The sequence below is a fragment of the Ahaetulla prasina genome, chromosome 10, assembly GCF_028640845.1.
Source record: "Ahaetulla prasina isolate Xishuangbanna chromosome 10, ASM2864084v1, whole genome shotgun sequence".
Classification (NCBI taxonomy): Eukaryota; Metazoa; Chordata; class Lepidosauria; order Squamata; family Colubridae; genus Ahaetulla; species Ahaetulla prasina.
In genome coordinates this window covers 28,274,899-28,292,679 of record NC_080548.1, presented here as the reverse complement: position 1 = coordinate 28,292,679, position 17,781 = coordinate 28,274,899, and the positions used below count along the sequence as shown (strand labels likewise).

Here is a 17,781-nt window from a genome sequence, read left to right as displayed (position 1 = left end):
TTGGATTTGGTCTGCTTATGGTTATGTAGGTATTCTAGGCCAGGGATGGCTAACCTTTTTGCCGTCGCGTGCCAAAAGTGGGGGGAGAATGGGGGGGTGGTCACACACGTACGTGCCCCCCCATAATTCAATGTGCCCCATCCCCCATGCATGCGCGCGTAACACACACACACATACCCGTGCTCCTCATGCTTTTGACACCGATGGCATGGTAGGCCTGTTTTTTGCCCTCCCCAAGCTCTAGAAGCTTTCTTGGGAGTCTGGGGAGGGCAAAAATGGCCTTCCCCTCCCCGGAGGCCAGAAACGGCCCGTTTCCCAACTTCCGGTGGGCCCAGAAGGCCCGAAAATCATCTGGCCAGGGCGCGCATGTGCGCTGGAGCAGAGCTAGGACAACGCTCATGTGCCCACAGATATGGCTCCGCTGTTGTGGTCCGTCAGCAGCCTACGGAGCTAGGTTGTACCTACTTGAGCCTGGGTCACAACATCCGTGTGCCACCTGTGGCACACATGCCATAGGTTCGCCATCATGATTCTAGGCTGACCCCTCCCCCTTTTTCACTCCGTCTCCAGGTACTGCTGTACCTTCTCCTACATCCCCAGACATGATAACCTCTCATCCATGTCACCCTAGATCAGGGGTATCCAAGCTTGGCAACTTTTAAGACCTTTGGACTTCCAATTCTACAGTTGGAAGATCTTAACATTGCCAAGCTTGGACAACCTTGCCAGAGATCTTTTGAACTGGCCCCATCCTGCACTGTATTCTTCCTGGGCAAATATATACTCAGAAAGCTCAAACTGCCCAAGAAGCTGCTGATCCAGTTCTACAGAGGAATTATTAGTCTGTCATTTGCACCTCTATAACTGCCTGGTTTGGCTCTGCAAGCCAACAAGACAAATTATCAAAGGATAATTAGAACTGCAGAAAAAATAATTGCTACCAACCTGCCTTCCATTGAGGACCTGTATACTGCACGAATCAAGAAGAGGGCCGTGAAAATATTTACAGATCCCTCGCATCCTGGACATAAACTGTTTCAACTCCTACCCTCAAAACAACGCTACAGAGCACTGCACACCAGAACAACTAGACACAAGAACAGTTTTTTCCCGAAGGCCATCACTCTGCTAAATAAATAATTCCCTCAACACTGTCAAACTATTTACTAAATCTGCACTACTATTAATCTTCTCATCATTCCCATCACCAATCTCTTTCCACTTGGTACTGTAAGTCCACTTACAGACTGTGACTGTAACTTTGTTGCTGGTAATCCTTATGATTTATATTGATATTGATTGTTCCTGATTGCTTATTTGTACCCTATGATTATCATTAAGTGTTAAATTGTACCCTATGACCATCATTTGTGTGGTAAACGTTGTACCTTGATGAAGGTATCTTTTCTTTTATGTACACTGAGAGCATCTGCACCAAGACAAATTCCTTGTGTGTCCAATCACACTTGGCCAATAAAAAATTCTATTCTATTCTATTCTATTCTATTCTATTCTATTCTATTCTACTTTTCCTAAATGGGTCGTTTTTCCCTGGGACCAATCACCCCTCCCCCAAAAAGAAAACTCAGAATTTAATCTGAAATTCCACCTCCACATTAAAAAAACAAAACAAAAACCCTTTAGCTATACACTATATTTCCAGCACATCTACAGAGACACTCCCATTCCAAAGTTAAATTATTTGATGGGAAAATTATCTTCCTTATAGGTCGATATACTTTTCCGTAACTAAAATAAGACCTTTGAACCTCTTTTTTTTTCTCCTTCCTTTGGGGCACACCCAATAGAGCCACCAAGACGTAGATGCAAGTGTTTCCATTCGAGGGTGTGTGGAGTTTGCTTGTTTTTCCAGGAGAACTAAATGCTTTAAACTTCAGTTTCCTTGACTGCCTCGCCATGGGTTCGAGAAGGTCTGCTGGAGATCAGAGGGAAGGTTGCCCAAAGGCTCTGCAAGTCCTCCCACTGTGCTTACCTGCCATGCCCATGTCGATGAAGGGGTAGTTGACCAACACCAATTTGTTAAAGTTGAACTTGTAGGTGAAACGTTTGCCTTTGGTCTTGTGCAGGATCCGCTTGTTGTAGTAATACCTGCAGGATTGGGAGGAGGAAGAGGAGGAAGGAAGGAAAAGATGGAGGAGGAAAAGAAGGAGAAAAGAGGAGGGAAAAGAGGACGAGGGGGAGGAAAAGAGGAGGAGGAAGGAAAGAAGGAAAAGGAGGGGGAGGAAAAGAGGAAGAGGGGGAGGAAGGAAAGAGGAAGGAATGAAGGAAAGGAGGGGAGGGAGGAAAAGGAAGATGAAAGAAGGAAGGAAGGAAAAGATGGGGAGGAAAAGAAGGAGAAAAGAGGAGGAAAAGAGGACGAGGGGAGGAAAAGGAGGAGGAGGAAGGAAAGAAGGAAAAGGAAGGGAGGAAAGAGGAAGAGGAGGAGGAAGGAATGAAGGAAAGGAGGGGAGGAAAAGGAAGGCGAAGGAAGGAAGGAAAAGATGGGGAGGAAAAGAAGGAGAAAAGAGGGAAAAGAGGAGGAGGAGGAGGAGGAAAAGAGGAGGAGGAAGGAAAGAAGGAAAAGGAGGGGAGGAAAAGAGGAAGAGGGAGGAGGAAGGAAAAGAGGAAGGAATGAAGGAAAGGAGGGGAGGAAAAGGAAGATGAAAGAAGGAAGGAAGGAAAAGATGGGGAGGAAAGAAGGAGAAAAGAGGAGGAAAAGAGGACGAGGGGAGGAAAAGGAGGAGGAGGAAGGAAAGAAGGAAAAGGAAGGGAGGAAAAGAGGAAGAGGGGAGGAGGAAGGAATGAAGGAAAGGAGGGGAGGAAAAGGAAGGCGAAGGAAGGAAGGAAGGAAAAGATGGGGAGGAAAAGAAGGAGAAAAGAGGAGGAAAAGAGGACGAGGCGGAGGAAAAGGAGGAATGAAGGAAAAGAGGGGAGGGAAGAGGAAGAGGAGGAGGAAGGAAAGAAAGAAAAGGAGGGGAGGAAAAGAGGAGGAAGGAATGAAGGAAAGGAGGGGGAGGGGGAGGAAAAGGAAGAGAAGGAGGGGAGGAAAAGAGGAGGAGGAGGAGGAATGACGGAAAAGAGGGGAGGGGAGGAAAGGAAGAGGAGGAGGAAGGAAAAGAGGAAGAGGTGGAGGAGGAATGAAGGAAAAGAGGGGGAGGAGCAGAAGAGGAAGGAACGAAGGAAAAGAGGAGGAGGAATGAAGGAAAAGAGGGGGAGGGGGAGGAAAAGGAAAAGGAAGGAAAAGAGGAAGGAACAAAAGAAAAGAGGAAGAGGAGGAGGAGGAGGAAGAGAGGGTCAGTGACTCACTAATCCCACTTCTCCCCCACCATAAAAACCCAACTCGGGAGTCTGTGGGTGTCTGCAAGGCCCCGAAAGGAAAAGTGTCACAGCTTCAGCAAGTGTGAAGCAGCATCTGCTCACATGGGGAGAAACATGCTCGGCGCCTTTGTGACTGCAAAGGGATTTGATCACAGCCTTTCTAAATAGCCACTAGCCCACAAACTTTGCATAGGAACAACTGTGTGTTATGTAAGGATGGGAAACCAGCCTAACCCAATTATGGTATTAGCCTTGGGGCCAAATCTGCCTTTTCTAAGCCTCTGGTTATGGGGTTTGATCGGTGCCCGTAAGCTGATGTTTGTTTGCGTCATGTAGCTTCCAATCCGAATCAATTCATTATTTTTTTTTAATGGAATGGCACAAAATCTTCAGTCAATAGCTGTTGAATTGGGCTAGGAGGCCCCTAAACAGGCAGTCCTCACCCGACAATCAATTTGTTTAGCGGCCAAAGTTACAAAGTGAAGCGAATTACTGCGGTTGATTAGTTAGCAACCCGGTTTCCCCCATTAACTCCTGACCTTGTTGCAAAAAAATAAAAAATAAAAAATCACATGACTTTGGAACACAACAAGGGTCGTAAGTATGAAGCAGATGCCAAGCATCTGAATTCTGATCACAGGACAAAAATGCTGCAAAGGTTGTAACTCTGAAAAACCATCAGAAGTCACTTTTTTTTAGTGCCGCCATAACTCAGTACGGTCACTAAGTGAACTGCTCTAAGTCGAGGACAACCTGTATGCCACTTTTTCAGGTAGGATTCTTTTCCAAGCTATACGAGAGACGTTTGTGAATGCAGTACAGGTGCAGCTCCCTCGGCTTTCCAACTTTCAAATAATAAACGGGATGGAAAATTTATAAAGTAAGCCAGCAAACTAAACCAGCAGCTTAACAAACTGAATAACTGGTCTCCGCTGAATTAGCCCTTGAACTGAAAGCAAACTCCTGCCAAGCCTTGCACTGAACAGTGGTTTAGCTCAATTTCTCATCTATCTTGTTTGAAAGGCCTCATTTAAAAAAAAAAAAAAACGAGAGAAGAGGTGAATCGTAATCACCTTATTCAGATAGCGATAATGCTGCTTGGGAACAAGTGGAATAAAACGGCCCTTAAAAATTCCAGATTTTCCCACTGCAAAAAAGTTTTTTTCTCTCTTGCAAAAAAACAACAACAAAAAACCCCTTTCCCCAATTGGTTTTGCATCGGAGCACCGCAAAACGAGCAGTTGCAAAGTTTTCCATATTTCGCGAGAGAAGGGGCTGGGCGGCTTGGCATGTGCGCACCTGTGAATGTGAGATGTATGTATGCACATGTTTCTAAACCCTTTTTAAAAAGCTGGAGAGCCCCACTGGCTGAATTTTGCAGCCTTTCTTTCCCACCATTCCCTGTTGGGCTCTCAAACCAGGTGATAACCCCCACCCACCCCCCAACCTCCCCGCGTTCCAAATTCCTGGAATTTCTCCACCACCTTTCTCTGCCCGGCCTCTCACCTCAAGGCCCGGCTCAGCTTGTCGTAGTTCATCTGAGGTTTGCATTTCCTCACCCCCCACAACCGGGCTACTTCATCGGGGTCCTTGATGACAAACTCGCCGTAATCCCCTTGCCAGGCGATGACGTCATGATATTCTTCCTTGCGCAACAGCTCCAGGATAAAATGCCAGAGTTGGATCTGACGGGAGCCGGGACTCGACTCGGGCTTGTAGGCCCAATCCGGGAAGGCAAACCCTGGCAAGCAGAAAGGCAGCGTTAGCCAGCTCGGTCTGGGAAGGCAGAGGCGCTGCGCAGTTTCCAGAATAGGACGGCCAAGAACATCCACTCCCCCACCCGCCGCCGCTCATTCGCCCCCTCCCAGCATAAAAGAGTTAGAAGTGAAGTGCTGGCAATTCCCATACTCAGATCCTCTGGCGGCATCTGATCAGGGCACGTTGGCAGGAGCCCTGGGTGGCTCAAAGCCACCCACCCCCTCACCCCCACCCCGATGCAATGGCTGCTGTAGCAGCATGTGGATTTTAGCCACCCACCCACCCCCTCCCCAGTGTGCCAGGGGAGGGAAAACAGGAAACCGGCTGCTGCCGCCGCCACCGTCGCCGCCTCTCCCCCTCTGCAGCCAGGAGGCTGGGAGGGCAGCCAAGCCGCCTCGCGACTTCCAGGCTGGGCCCTCCAAGCGTGGGAGGGCAAGAGCAGCCAGCTTTTAAGGCTAGCCGCCTCCCTCCCTGGAGGACGAGGGTAGCATCCCAACCAGATTGATGCCCAGAACTTGGTGCCCAACTTTGCACGTCCCACCCAGAAGCACCACCACCACCACCACCACACCCCCGCGGGAACCAAAGGGCGCTCGAGGGCGCCAGGGGTGGAATTGGCAGCGGGAGGGGGCGAAGGAGAAGGTCTTGAAAACGCCCCCCAGCCCCAGGAAAGAGTCTTGCCCCCATTACGGCCTGGACAAGCAAGCATCGGGTGTGTTTAGAAGTGGCGGGGGTGGGTGGGTGGGCGGCTGGCCGGAGCGCCTTTGTGCCATGTTCTCCCCGGGCAGCACGCTTGGGGAGGGCAGAACGGGGGAATGGTTCGCAGCTGAGGTCAGCAACTTCAAGACAAGGCTTCCTTTTTTCCCAGTCAACAGCGGAGCCCGACGATGCTGCAAGCATTCCTGGCGAGGGGAGGGGGCAGAGAAGCCGCCACGGCCGCCATCAAGATCAAGCTTCCCCAACAAAGGCCCCGGATAAGACCCAGGGCTGTGGAAGATCTCAGAGGGTCATCGGAATCCCCCACCCCACAAACCCGGGGAAGAAACGAACGGGATAAGCAGGGGTGGGTGGGTGTTACTACATCTTGCAAGTGTTTCAGCCCCCTCCTCTGGAAAAAGTTTTCACGCAAGGCCCCTCCGTCCGTCCGTCCGTCCGTCCATCCATCCCCCTCCAAACAGGAAGTCACAAATAAAGACTGCCGTCGGGACTTCTCAAGATGGGCGAGGTGGGGGGGGGGCTCTCCCATTGTTTCATAAACAACCTTTCCAGCACAGCAGTCAGAAATGCTGGCTCTCTTTCCTTTGAGAGGCGAGGAGGGAAGTGGGAAGTTGGCCTTTCTGAGCCATTTGGGGAGAAGGAGAAGGAGGGTCCCCTTCCCAGCTGGCTGGGTCTCGGGTCTCAACAGGTCTGGTCGGACCAATCTAACTCAACACACACACACCTCCCCCCCAAAAAAAGCCAGTCTCCCAGCCGATGGACGCAGCCATGATATCCAGATTTTTGACCCCCTAGAGACCCATTCGCTCTAAGACGTTTCTCAACCCTTTTAAAGACGTGGGAACGTCCAACGCCCAGAATTCCCCGGCCAGCATCACAATATACAGGGAGTCCTTGACTTACGACCGCAGTGGAGCCCACCATTTGACGTTTGCTAAGCAAGACGTTTGTTAAAGTGAGTTTCGTTCCGTTTGACCACTTTTCTTGCCACTGTGTCCAAGTGAATCCCTGCAGTTGATAAAGTTAGTTAACACGGCTGTTAAGCGAATCGGTCTTCCCCCCTGGACTTTGCAAAAAGAAGATCATGTGACCCGGGGATAATGCAACCGCCATAAATACGAGCCAATTGCCAAGCAAATCTTGCATTTTGACTCACGTGAAACATGTTGCATCGGTTGCCGGTGTGAAAAATGATCGTGTCACTTTTTTCCGGGCCGCCGTAACTCTAAAAGGCCACTAAGCGAACTATTGTTAAGTCGAGGACTATCCGTACTTCTCTCCGAAAGAATTGCCAGGACAGTCTGACTTTCTACAAAACACCCCTGCGAAGCCACTTAAGTTGTGATAGTAAATGATCAAAGTAGCGCTTCCTTGTAGCACAGCTTTTTGCTAGGTAGACCACAGAGGTTGCATCGATTACACTGAAGTGTAAAATAACAAGCCTGCTTTTGCTTAAACCTGGGTAAAAGGCTTTAAAATATTGTGTCGTACAGGCAGTCTTCGATATACAGCTGTTTTCGTAGCGGCTGTAAAGCAAACACTGAGGTTGTTAAACGAACCAATGGTTTGCTTTGGCGAAACCACCGTACAATACAGCCGCGCTGCTATTTATTTTATTTATTTATTTATTATTTAAATTTGTATACCGCCCTTCTCCCGAAGGACTCAGGGCGGTTCACAGCCAGGTAAAAAATACACAATACACAATAAAGACAATTAAAAAACTTATTAAATTGGCCACAATTAAAAATTTAAAATAAAAACCCATTAAAACCCATAGACTTAAAAAAAAACTAACCCAGTCCAGCGCAGATGAATAAGTGAGTTTTAAGCTCGCGGCGAAAGGTTCGGAGGTCCGGAAGTTGACGACTGGAAACGGTTATAAATTTAAGTCACGTTGCCAAGTGCCCAAAGTTTGGTTGCTGGACTGTGAAGGGGGCCCAACTCTTGGAACTGAAAATCTGGGCCTCAAATCCCCCTTTTCAAGATTGGTATAAACCTTATACCAGGGGTTTCCAACCATGGCAACTTTAAGACTTGTGGACTTCCAACTCCCAGAATCCCTCAGCCAGCAAAGCAAAGCTGGCTGAGGAATTCTGGGAGTTGAAGTCCACAAGTCACCCCTGCCTTATACTGTATGCAAGTAGTCCTTGAATTACAACCGTTCGTTTAGTGACCATTCCAGGTTGTGCTTCAGCACTGAAAAAAAAAATTGATCTCTGACCGTTTTTCACGCTTAGTAACATTCAACCCAGGGTCATGCAATCAAAAATTTAGATGCTTGACACCTGGCTCATATTTATGACGGTTGCAGGCAGTGTGCCGGAAACGTTATGATCCCCACTTTGCGACCTTACGACAAGCAAAACCGAAGGGGAAGCCAGGTTCACTTAGCAACGTTGCTACTCGCTTCCCAACGGCGGCGAGAACGGTCGTACAACGGGGCAGATTTGACCCACGTCTTGCTTAGCAACGCAAGTTCACTTCCCTGTAGCGAGAAAAGGCATACAATGGGGGCAAAACTCACTTGAGAACTGTCCTCTCGCTTAAGCCATACACATTTGGGCCTCAACGGTGGTCGTTAAGCCCAGGAAATACCTGTACACATTTTTTTCTCCCATTTTCCGGGAACCTTTTAAGCATCGCCCGGTACAAGTCGCACAAAACCCGGGTGTGTTCTGCTCACCCAGACCGAATAACAGGGCTTTCCCATCTGGTGCATGTATCTCCACCGTGGGAGGGAAACTCTGGCTGAGTGGGTGTTGTCTGAACTCAGCCTGCTTGTGGCCAAGGAGAGATCCAACCCTCAATGCTTTTATTTCTCCTTGGCTGAAATTGCTGAGCTTGTGCCCAATGCCTTCAAGGAGTGTGTCAGAGCTTGGGGGGGGGGAGGGAGGGAGAGGGGGGAGTAGGAGTGGGGAAGGAGGGGGAGGGGGCGCTGTGGTTTCCCATTTCCCAAACCCCAGGCGCTCTGAGCCCATCAATAATTCAGGCCCCTGTAATGGAGGCCAGGGACGCAGGGCGCCAGTTCAAGGGCATCAGCGTAAGACTGAGCCATTAGGATGGTGATGTCATCTTGAGCGAAGGGTGGGAAGGCGAGAGCCAATCCCACAAACTGCAACCTGGGGGGGCTGGCATGCCTCAACTGCATCTTCCCCCCCTCCCCACGCCCACCAAGGGAAGAGTTGCACTCGGGCCAAATGGAGCGCTTTCTCCCCCCCCCCACAACCACCCTTACAAATGCAATTCAGCATCCTTCCCTTTTTCCTTGCTTCTTGGCACTGGAGGACCTAAAAAGTCCCCCCCTCCCAGTACTCTCTCTGTCTCTCTTTCTCACACACACACACAATCCCCCCCATGCACAAACACACACACACACAGAGGCACAGCACCAGTCTCCAAGCAACAGGCAACGGCAAGGGAGGCAACAGCTAAAAATAAAACCGGAGGAAGCACGAAAAGAGAGACAGCACGAACTGGGCAGCACCCCAGGAGCGACAGCCACCGAGCACCCCACAAACTGAGCTGTCTTCCAAACCCCCCTCCCCCGACATAAAGAGGAGGAGGAAGAGGAAGACGTGCTGGACGTGGGGACAACCGCCTCCTCAGACCCCCGCAGGGGCTGGCTGGCTGGCGTGGGAAGTTTGCTCCCCGCTCGGAGTGCGCCCCCCTCCCGGGAGGTTGCAAAGCACAAAAAAGCAACACGTGAGTCGGGTGGGGGGGCCCACCGAAGCTTCCCGGAAGAGGCAGTGTTGAGAGTAGGAAGCTGCCCGCCCAATCCATGGCTCTAAGGCTTACTTTCAGACCCTCTTCATCTGCCCGGTTGCGGGAACAAGAGGATGAGAAAGAGAAGGAGAAAAAAAAGAACAGTGAACTCTGCTGTTCCTCCATCATCTGAGACAACCTCTCTCTCTCTCTCTCTCATACGCACTTACACACACACACTGTTCTTACTAATTAGCAAGGCAGCGGGAAGAAGGGGTGGTGGTAGCGGGAGAGACCGTGACATCAGCTGCCCAGCCCCAGTTGAATGGATTACTGTTCTCAGGCTGGTGCTACCAGATACTGGTGCTCCTCCGGTCTTCCACTACCATCCAAATGACGGGGACGCCCGCCCGTCTTCCCCGGGGTGTAACAGGCTGCCCCTCCCTCCATCATTCTCATGTGACTGGGACAATCATGGCATTCCACTGCATGGACATCCCAAGACAAGCCCCCCACCCCCCACTCATTGAACTGAAAGCATAGGGCACTTTTGTTATCACCTGCACCCGGGACATCGTCCATCAGGAGGTTGGGGGGGGGGGGTTGTTAGGCCCAGGCCAGGGGTCTGCAAACTTGGTTCTTTTAAGACTTGTGGACTTGTGGACTTCACTTTTAAGACTTGTGGACTTCAATTCCTGGGAGTTGAAGTCCACAAGTCTTAAAAGAACCAAGTTTGCAGACCCCTGGCCCAGTACAACTTTTTTGCCGGGCCAAAAGAGAACGTTTTCGGTCCTGGGTCCTGGTGGGGCTTCCCTGCTTCCAGGCCAACTAAGTGCATTCAACAAGCTGAGCTTCCAACACTGCGTCTCTCCCACGAAGCACCGTTGTTGTTGTTGTTTTTATTTGCATTTATATCCCGCCCTTCTCCGAAGACTCAGGGCGGCTTACACTATGTCAAGCAAGTCTTCATCCATTTGTATATTATATACAAAGTCAACTTATTGCCCCCAACAATCTGGGTCCTCATTTTACCTACCTTATAAAGGATGGAAGGCTGAGTCAACCTTGGGCCTGGTGGGGCTTGAACCTGCAGTAATTGCAGGCAGCTGCTGTTAATAACAGACTGTCTTACCAGTCTGAGCCACAGAGGCCCGTTTGCTAGGGATTCTTCTTGAAGACATCGTGGGCAAAAGCAAACCGGGATGTATCGCCATGTTAAGTCCAGCCAGCGCTCGGCGTCCCATCACTAGCTCTGGGTTTTTTTATATACCTCAAAAAACGAAAACAAAGGCAAAAGGATCCCCCACGCGCTCTTTCTGGCCTTTCCTCAGAAATGGAAGATGGCCACAATGTCTTTTTTAGGATATGTGACAGGTCTTGTGCATGACCAGAATGCATGCAAAAATAGGAAAGGATTCTATACATAGATGTATATATTTGGCTTCAAGACTTCTGGAGTTATTCGCAACAGGGCTCAATGCTCAACAGAATATTAAGACCCACGAGAGATCTCTAAACCCTTTAAAAACTCTTTTTTTTTTAATCCCTGCAGGATCACATCTGGAGGTTTGGGTCGCACAGGCCACAACGATGGGAAAACCACAAAAGACAAGTGCAGTGTTTCCCCGAAAACCAGACCCCGTTTTAATATTTTTTGGAACCCTGAAATAAGCGCTTTGCCTTATCGCCATGCGCTCAAAAGCCCGATTAGGCTTATTATCAGGGGATGTCTTATTTGGGGGGGGGGGAACAAGGTAGATTTTGGTGGGCCAAAACTTTAAAAAGACAGAACTGACCTCAAGCGGGATGAAGTTTGGCCTGAATAATCCCCAGCACATGGAAAGCAAAATGAGGTGTCCGAGACAAAACAAAACTATTTTGGGACTGGAAAACTTCATTCCGCTTCTGGGCTTGGAAGACCACACTTGTAAACACTCCTCAGCCGTCCCAGGAGACACATGGTCCAGGAAGGGCCTTGGTGTGGTCCAGTGGGAAGGCGATTATTCTGTTTCCATGTCTGCTTCTTTTATTGATTGGCTCACCAAAAAAATTTTTTTGCTCAGCCGGGAGGAGAAATGTTGCTCCCCACATTATGAGAAAACAGTGGATGGGTTGGGCCAGGGCTCTGCAGACTTGGCTCTTTTAAGACTTGTGGACTTCAACTCCCAGAGTTCCTCAGCCAGTAAAGTCCACAAGTCTTAAAAGAGCCAAGTTTGCAGACCCCTGGGTTGGGCGGACTCATGTGAATGTTGGTCCAATGTATACCTTATAAATGGGAGCAGTGGCGGCTTTCACATATTCTTACCACTGGTTCGCCCCGCGCGCACGCATGCTTTGCGCACTTTCTGCGCCTGCGCCCAGCCTCCCGCGCACACGCCCGGCCTCAAAAACGTAGCTAAATAGGACGGCATTACGCCGGAGCAGGCGGGCCACCTACAGTTGCTGCTACCGGTTCGCTCGAACTGGCCTGAACCGGCTGAATACAAACTCCGAATGGGAGATGCAGGGAGGAAAGCACCGAATGGGGCCTATTTATCCATCTCTTCAGTGTGGGATAGACCCATCTGATTATCAATTCAGGAAAACCTTTCTCATCGAGAGAAGGAAGAAATGGCAAAGACAGCATAAACTTGCCACTTTACACACTTACGTCATTTGAAATGAAACATCTGGACGCTTGGCCAGTGGCAGGGGTTCCTCGGGGCCAAACAGAAAGCTTGTCCAACTGTCCTAAAATTGGCAGCTTCCATAACCATTGGAACTCGTTTTTCCCCAAGGTTTGCATTCCCAAAACCTTTAGGGAGTCAGAGATGGAAGAAGGCTGTTCTACAAAGCCTTAGGAAGGCCACACATGGAATACTGCCTCCAGTTCTGGTCACCACATTACAAAACAGAAGTCGAGACTTTGGAAAAAGTGCAGTTAAGAGTGACTATGATGACTGAAGGCCTGGAGACTAAAACATTGCAGGAATTGGGTTCGGGTAGTCTAGAGCAGGGATCTCCAACCTTGGCAACTTTAAGACATGTGGATTTCAACTCCCAGAATTCCTCAGCCAGCTTCGCTGTCTGAGGAATTCTGGGAGTTGAAGTCCACAAGTCTTAAAGTTGCCAAGGTTGGAGACCCCTGGTCTAGAGAAAAGGAAGACCAGGGGTGACACGATAGCAGTATTCCAGCATTTGAGGGGCTGCCACAAAGAAGAGGGGATCCACTTCTTCTCAAAAGCAAGGCAGGACAAAAAAAGCAATGGATGGAAAAAAGGGGATGGGACCAACCAAGAACCAAGGAGAAACTTCCTAACAGTGAGGACAATTAACCAGTGGAACAGCTCGCCTCCATAAGTTGAGGGTGCTTTATCACTGGAGGTTTTTAAGAAGAGCCTCAACAACCACTTGTCCGGAATGGTATGGTATGGTGTCTCCTGCTTGAGTAGGGGGCTGGACTAGAAGACCTCCAAGGTCCCTTCCAGCTCTATTCCGATTGATCCATTGATTGTGTCACTAAACCAGTCAGCCTTTTCCAAAATCCTGCTCGATCCGTGGATCTCCCAGGCCTGGCCTGCTCTGAGGTTCTCGCTCAGGGGCAGCTATCCAGAAGGATACCTACATCTCCCTGTTCTTCCGGCTAACCAGGAGGGAGGGCGTTGGGCGAGGCCTCATTTCTTTTCCCCTGCTTCACAATCCTCTTAACCAGTCAACAGCCACGTGTCTATGAAGATCCTCAAGTCATCCAGGTCATGGTTATCCCAAAGGTGTTTTTTGAAAGAAAAAAAAAAAGCAAACCGGACTTCTATGTTTTTCCTTGGAAGATGTTTCGCTTCTCATCCGAGAAGCTTCTTCAGTTCCGAGCGAGACAGAAGTCAACTCAGAACTGAAGAAGCTTCTCGGAAGAGAAGCGAAACCTTTTCCAAGAAAAAACAAAACAAAAGAAAGTCCAATTGTCTTTTCAAAAAAACACCTTTGGGAGAATCAAGAAGCTACCCTTTTCCAGTATCTCAGTTCCCTTAATGCTATCAGGCGGAAGCAATATATATATAACCTTCCAGAAGGAGAGAAAAAAAATGACTTTATGCAGCCAACCTTTGAAAGAAATCATCATCGTCATAAAGTTGTGCTCTCATAGTCACTTCTCATATTATTATTATTATTATTAATTATTTTATTTACACAAAATGACAGTCTACACATGCTGGATTTCGTATCACAGATCACTAGTCGAACACTTCCCAAGCGTTTCGGACTGCGTGATGTATCAGCGAATTATGCGAGCAGATCCCAGTAAGGTGGCCTTCTGCAGGTGATTATTATTATTATTATTGTTGTTGTTGTTGTTGATATCTTGGCAATCTGAATGAGGAAGCCCGGAGCACACAGTAGCAGCCTGTCACACTAAAAAAAAACCTCCTCTGCCCTAGAGAATCCTACCCTTCACCCCACACACAAGCACACACCCACAGCAGCATCCCTTCCCAAAAAAACTTGGGTGGGATACTGTTTGTTCCCACCTCTGAGGTAGAATAGAGGGAGCCTGCAGAATATTCCCTCAGATTCCCTCCGCCACACCTCCCACGCCATTGCCAGCGTATCTCCACCAACTCAGCCACCGTCTTTGCCAAGCCCAGAGGGAGGAGGAGGTACAAAAAAAAAACCACACACACACACACAACGCACCACCGTCTGTTGGCTGGCATTGCCCCCAGGCCTGGCACAAACCAACCCCAGACCAGCGCCAGGGCGTGGGGAGGAAAAAGACGAGACAACCAGGAGGCTCTACCACAGAGGCCGTGACAGGTCTTGTACCACCCACACAACTATGGATCAGGGTCTTCTTCTGAGTTCTGGGAAAGGGTGGGGGGGGGGACGAGAAAGAACATGCACGTGCCAAGGATCTCCTTGGTACCATCTCCACCTTCCTATTTGGGGGTGGGTTCCAGATTCCGCAACAAGTATCGACTCAACAAGAGCTGGTGCAGGACAGCCAAGTGTCCAATGGCTGCTGTCTCCCCCTCTGCATCTCTTGGGGGTCCCAGTCTCCCCCACTATTAACCTCTTAACGAACCTTAATGTAGGAGAGCTCACTGTCATCTCCCCTTCCTCCTCTTTTGGGGGGTCCCAGTCTCCTTAGCCATTAACCCACTCAATAAGTCTTTTGTGTGGGAAAGTCAAGGAACCAATCGCTGCCATGTCCCCTTCCCCAATTTTTTTTTTTGGGGGGGGAGGGCTCTGGTTCCCTCCCAAAAAATTACCCACAAGTCCTCATGTAGGAGAACTACGGATCTGATTGCTCTTTTTCCCATCTTTTTGGGGTCCCAGACTTGGACCCTAAAAAGATGGGGAGGGGGAGTGATCAGATCCTTAGTTCTCCTACATGAGGACTTGTGGGTAGTTGTGTGTGTGTGTGTGTGTGTGTGTGTGTGTGTGTGTGTGTGTGTGTGTATGTAGGTCTTTGGTTTTTCGGGTTTCCTCCCACGTAAAATTGGAAGTGTCTTGGCAACGTTTCGACGAAGTCTCATTCGTCATCTTCAGGCTTCAGCTTCGTGCTTCTGGGAGCAATGTGTGATTACAGAAGCACGATTGCAGAAGCACGAAGCTGAAGCCTGAAGATGACGAATGAGACTTCGTCGAAACGTCGCCAAGACTCTTCCAATTTTACGCGGGAGAAAACCCGAATAACCAAAGACCTACATACAAATACCCGTGAAAACCTCAGAAAATATATGTATGTATGTGTGTGTGTGTGTGTGTGTGTGTGTATATATATTTGTTTTCTGAGGTTTTCACGGGTGTTTGTATATAGGTCTTTGGTTGTTCGGGTTTTGCTCCCAGAAGCATGAAGCTGAAGCCTGAAGATGACGAATGAGACTTCGTCGAAACGTCGCCAAGACACTTCCAATTTTACACGGGAGAAAACCCGAACAACCAAAGACCTATATATATATATATGTATATATGTATGTATGTATGTATATGTATATATATATGGACTGGCACATAAGACCTCGTGTAGGAGAGCCAAGGATCCAATCACTGCCATCTCCCAACTCCTTTCCATCTTTCAGGGGTCCCCGTCATCCCGCCAACCATTACTCTTCCCAACAACACTGTGTAAAGGGCTTCCTATGGGCCACACACCTCCAGGGAGGGGAGCAGGCCAGCTCCAATCCTATCCCGAGATGGGATGCCCAACCTTCCAAGTTAACTAAGTGGAGGGGCCGAGAGTAACAAGCCCTCCCCCCTTTGGTGAGCACAGTCTACGCGGCCTCGCGCCACACAATGCGGTGAGTGTTTCCAATCCCGAAATCCAACTTTTTTCCTTTTTGTTTTTTTACAGCAGGCTCTCTGCCCGGCAGTTCATATTTTCCACTGAGAGCCGAAGGCCTGTGTGGGAGCTTGAGTGTCTGTGGGCTCAAAACAGCGCGCACTCGTGCCAGAGTTTTAATATATATATATATAAAATAACATATATATATTTTAAATTTCAAAACCTCAGCTGAAAGGGGACTCCATCTTAAAGATACTTTCCTTCTCTCTCCCCCTTCTTCCCCCCCCCACCTCTTGGTTCTGTCTGGTTTGCTACCTTCAAAGCCAGTTCTGCAAGGATTCGTTTTTCCCAAGGAATGAAAGTCTAATTTTGGATCCTCATTATTTGCTGAGGATTTCCTGGAAGACAATGTGCGCAGCCAGACAAAAATAAAAAAAAACGACACACAAACACACCAAAAAAAAAAAAAGGGGGGGGGGAGAAATAGAGAACTTGAAATCGCGTTAGTGTCTCTTTAAATCATGCCCCCCTCCTTAACACACTCTAAACCACACCACCCCTGTGACTAATCCCCCGAGCCAGAAGCTAAAAGGGCTGGAATTCAATCCCAGCTTTAGAAAGGAAAAAAAAAAAACCCTTAATATTACATCACTCCCCAATGCCAACAGCCGTCTTAAAGATACACACACACACACACACACACACAAGCACACCATTCTCTTGCCTCCCAGCAAAGGGGGTGGGGGGCTTCACACAGGCCAAAAGGAACCCACAGCAGAGTTTCTGCTTGCAGCTTGCTGAAGGGTGGGAGGCAAAAAGAAAAGAAAAGAAAGAAAACCTCACACCACACAATCTACCAGACAACTGTTTTGTGTGCCCCCTTTTCCATCAACTCACACTCCCGAAGCTCTGTGCAACACACATACTTTGTGTGTGTGTGTGTGTGTGTGCCTGTGTGTAAAGTATTTCAGTTTCTAGAAAAATGAAAAGTGGCTGCAAAAGATCCTAGAATTCTGGCTGTACACCGAAGGGCGGTCTATAAATTAAAATATTCTATTCTATTCTATTCTATAAAGGAGAGGGTGCTTCTTGTGGGGTTCCAAGCCTGGGGAAGTTGCTGTGTTGCAGATTTATTTCCTTAGCAGTCTGGGCGAGGCCCAAATTATTATTATTAAGTGTGGGGGGGAGGCGGCTGTGTGTGTGTGTGTGTGTTTTGTGTGCGTTTTTTTTTTTAAACAGGCGCCTAAAAGAAAATAACTTTCGCAGAGTTTCAAGGGGGGGGAAAGTACTTTGGAGCAGGGCCTTGATGATGGCAAACAGGAGGTGCGAAGGGGAAGACAAGCCTGAACAGAAGCAAAAGAGGCACTTAAAAAACAACAACAACAACAAAAAGAAGAGAGAGAGAGAGAGAGAGAGAGAGAGAGAGAGAGAGACACACACACACACAAGATTCCAGGAGACAGACAATCAGGCAAGGAAGGGAAGGGGGGGAGGGAGGTGGCGCCAAGGGGGGATGGGGTGGAAGCACTGAACAAAACCAGAGAGAGGGAGGGGAGAAAGGGGGAAGAGAGGAACCCAAAAAAGGGGAGAAGAGAGAGGAAAGAATCTATCCAATTCTTCTCCAGTTTTTGCAAAAAAAAAAAAAAAAAAGGAAAAGTTTTTAAAAAAACACCACTTATTCACACACACTCCGGAGTTGTTGTTTTTTTTCTTTTTAAAGCCATTTTCAAACAAACGGATCTCCCTCCCTCCCACCCCCTTCATTGCAAACGCAACTTTTGTCTCCCTTTCATCCCACCCCAACCCCCTTTTCCCCCCCCCCGGGTGCAAAGTCCACCGAGACCCTATTTTTTTTTAAAAAAAAAAAAGGGGGGGGGGAAGTTAGTTGCTCGCCGTGGAAGTTCCTCCAGAGCCGTTTACCCCCCCAAAAAATAAAATAAAATAAAAAGGCGCCCACCGCAAGAATGCCAAGGTAAAAGCGCCACCCTGTTGCAACCCCGCAGGAGGAAGAGGAGGAAAACGGG

At 48.8% G+C, this 17,781-nt stretch overlaps 1 protein-coding gene across 4 annotated transcripts in view; it reads right to left on the bottom strand.

Moving 5' to 3' along the window:
* Nucleotides 1-17,781, bottom strand: part of ERF (ETS2 repressor factor) — a 39,434-nt gene that overhangs the window by 4,399 nt on the left and 17,254 nt on the right. For 2 of the 4 annotated variants that reach the window (XM_058195004.1, XM_058195003.1), the window contains exons 2-3: nt 4,825-5,059; nt 1,994-2,109 (exon numbers count right to left, since the gene is read on the bottom strand). In XM_058195004.1, coding sequence (XP_058050987.1) covers nt 1,994-2,109; nt 4,825-5,059 — 351 coding nt within the window. Of the gene's footprint in view, nt 1-1,993; nt 2,110-4,824; nt 5,060-5,226; nt 5,316-5,355; nt 5,625-17,781 lie in introns of those variants that run through there. The other 2 variants (XM_058195002.1, XM_058195005.1) reach the window with 2 other exon arrangements.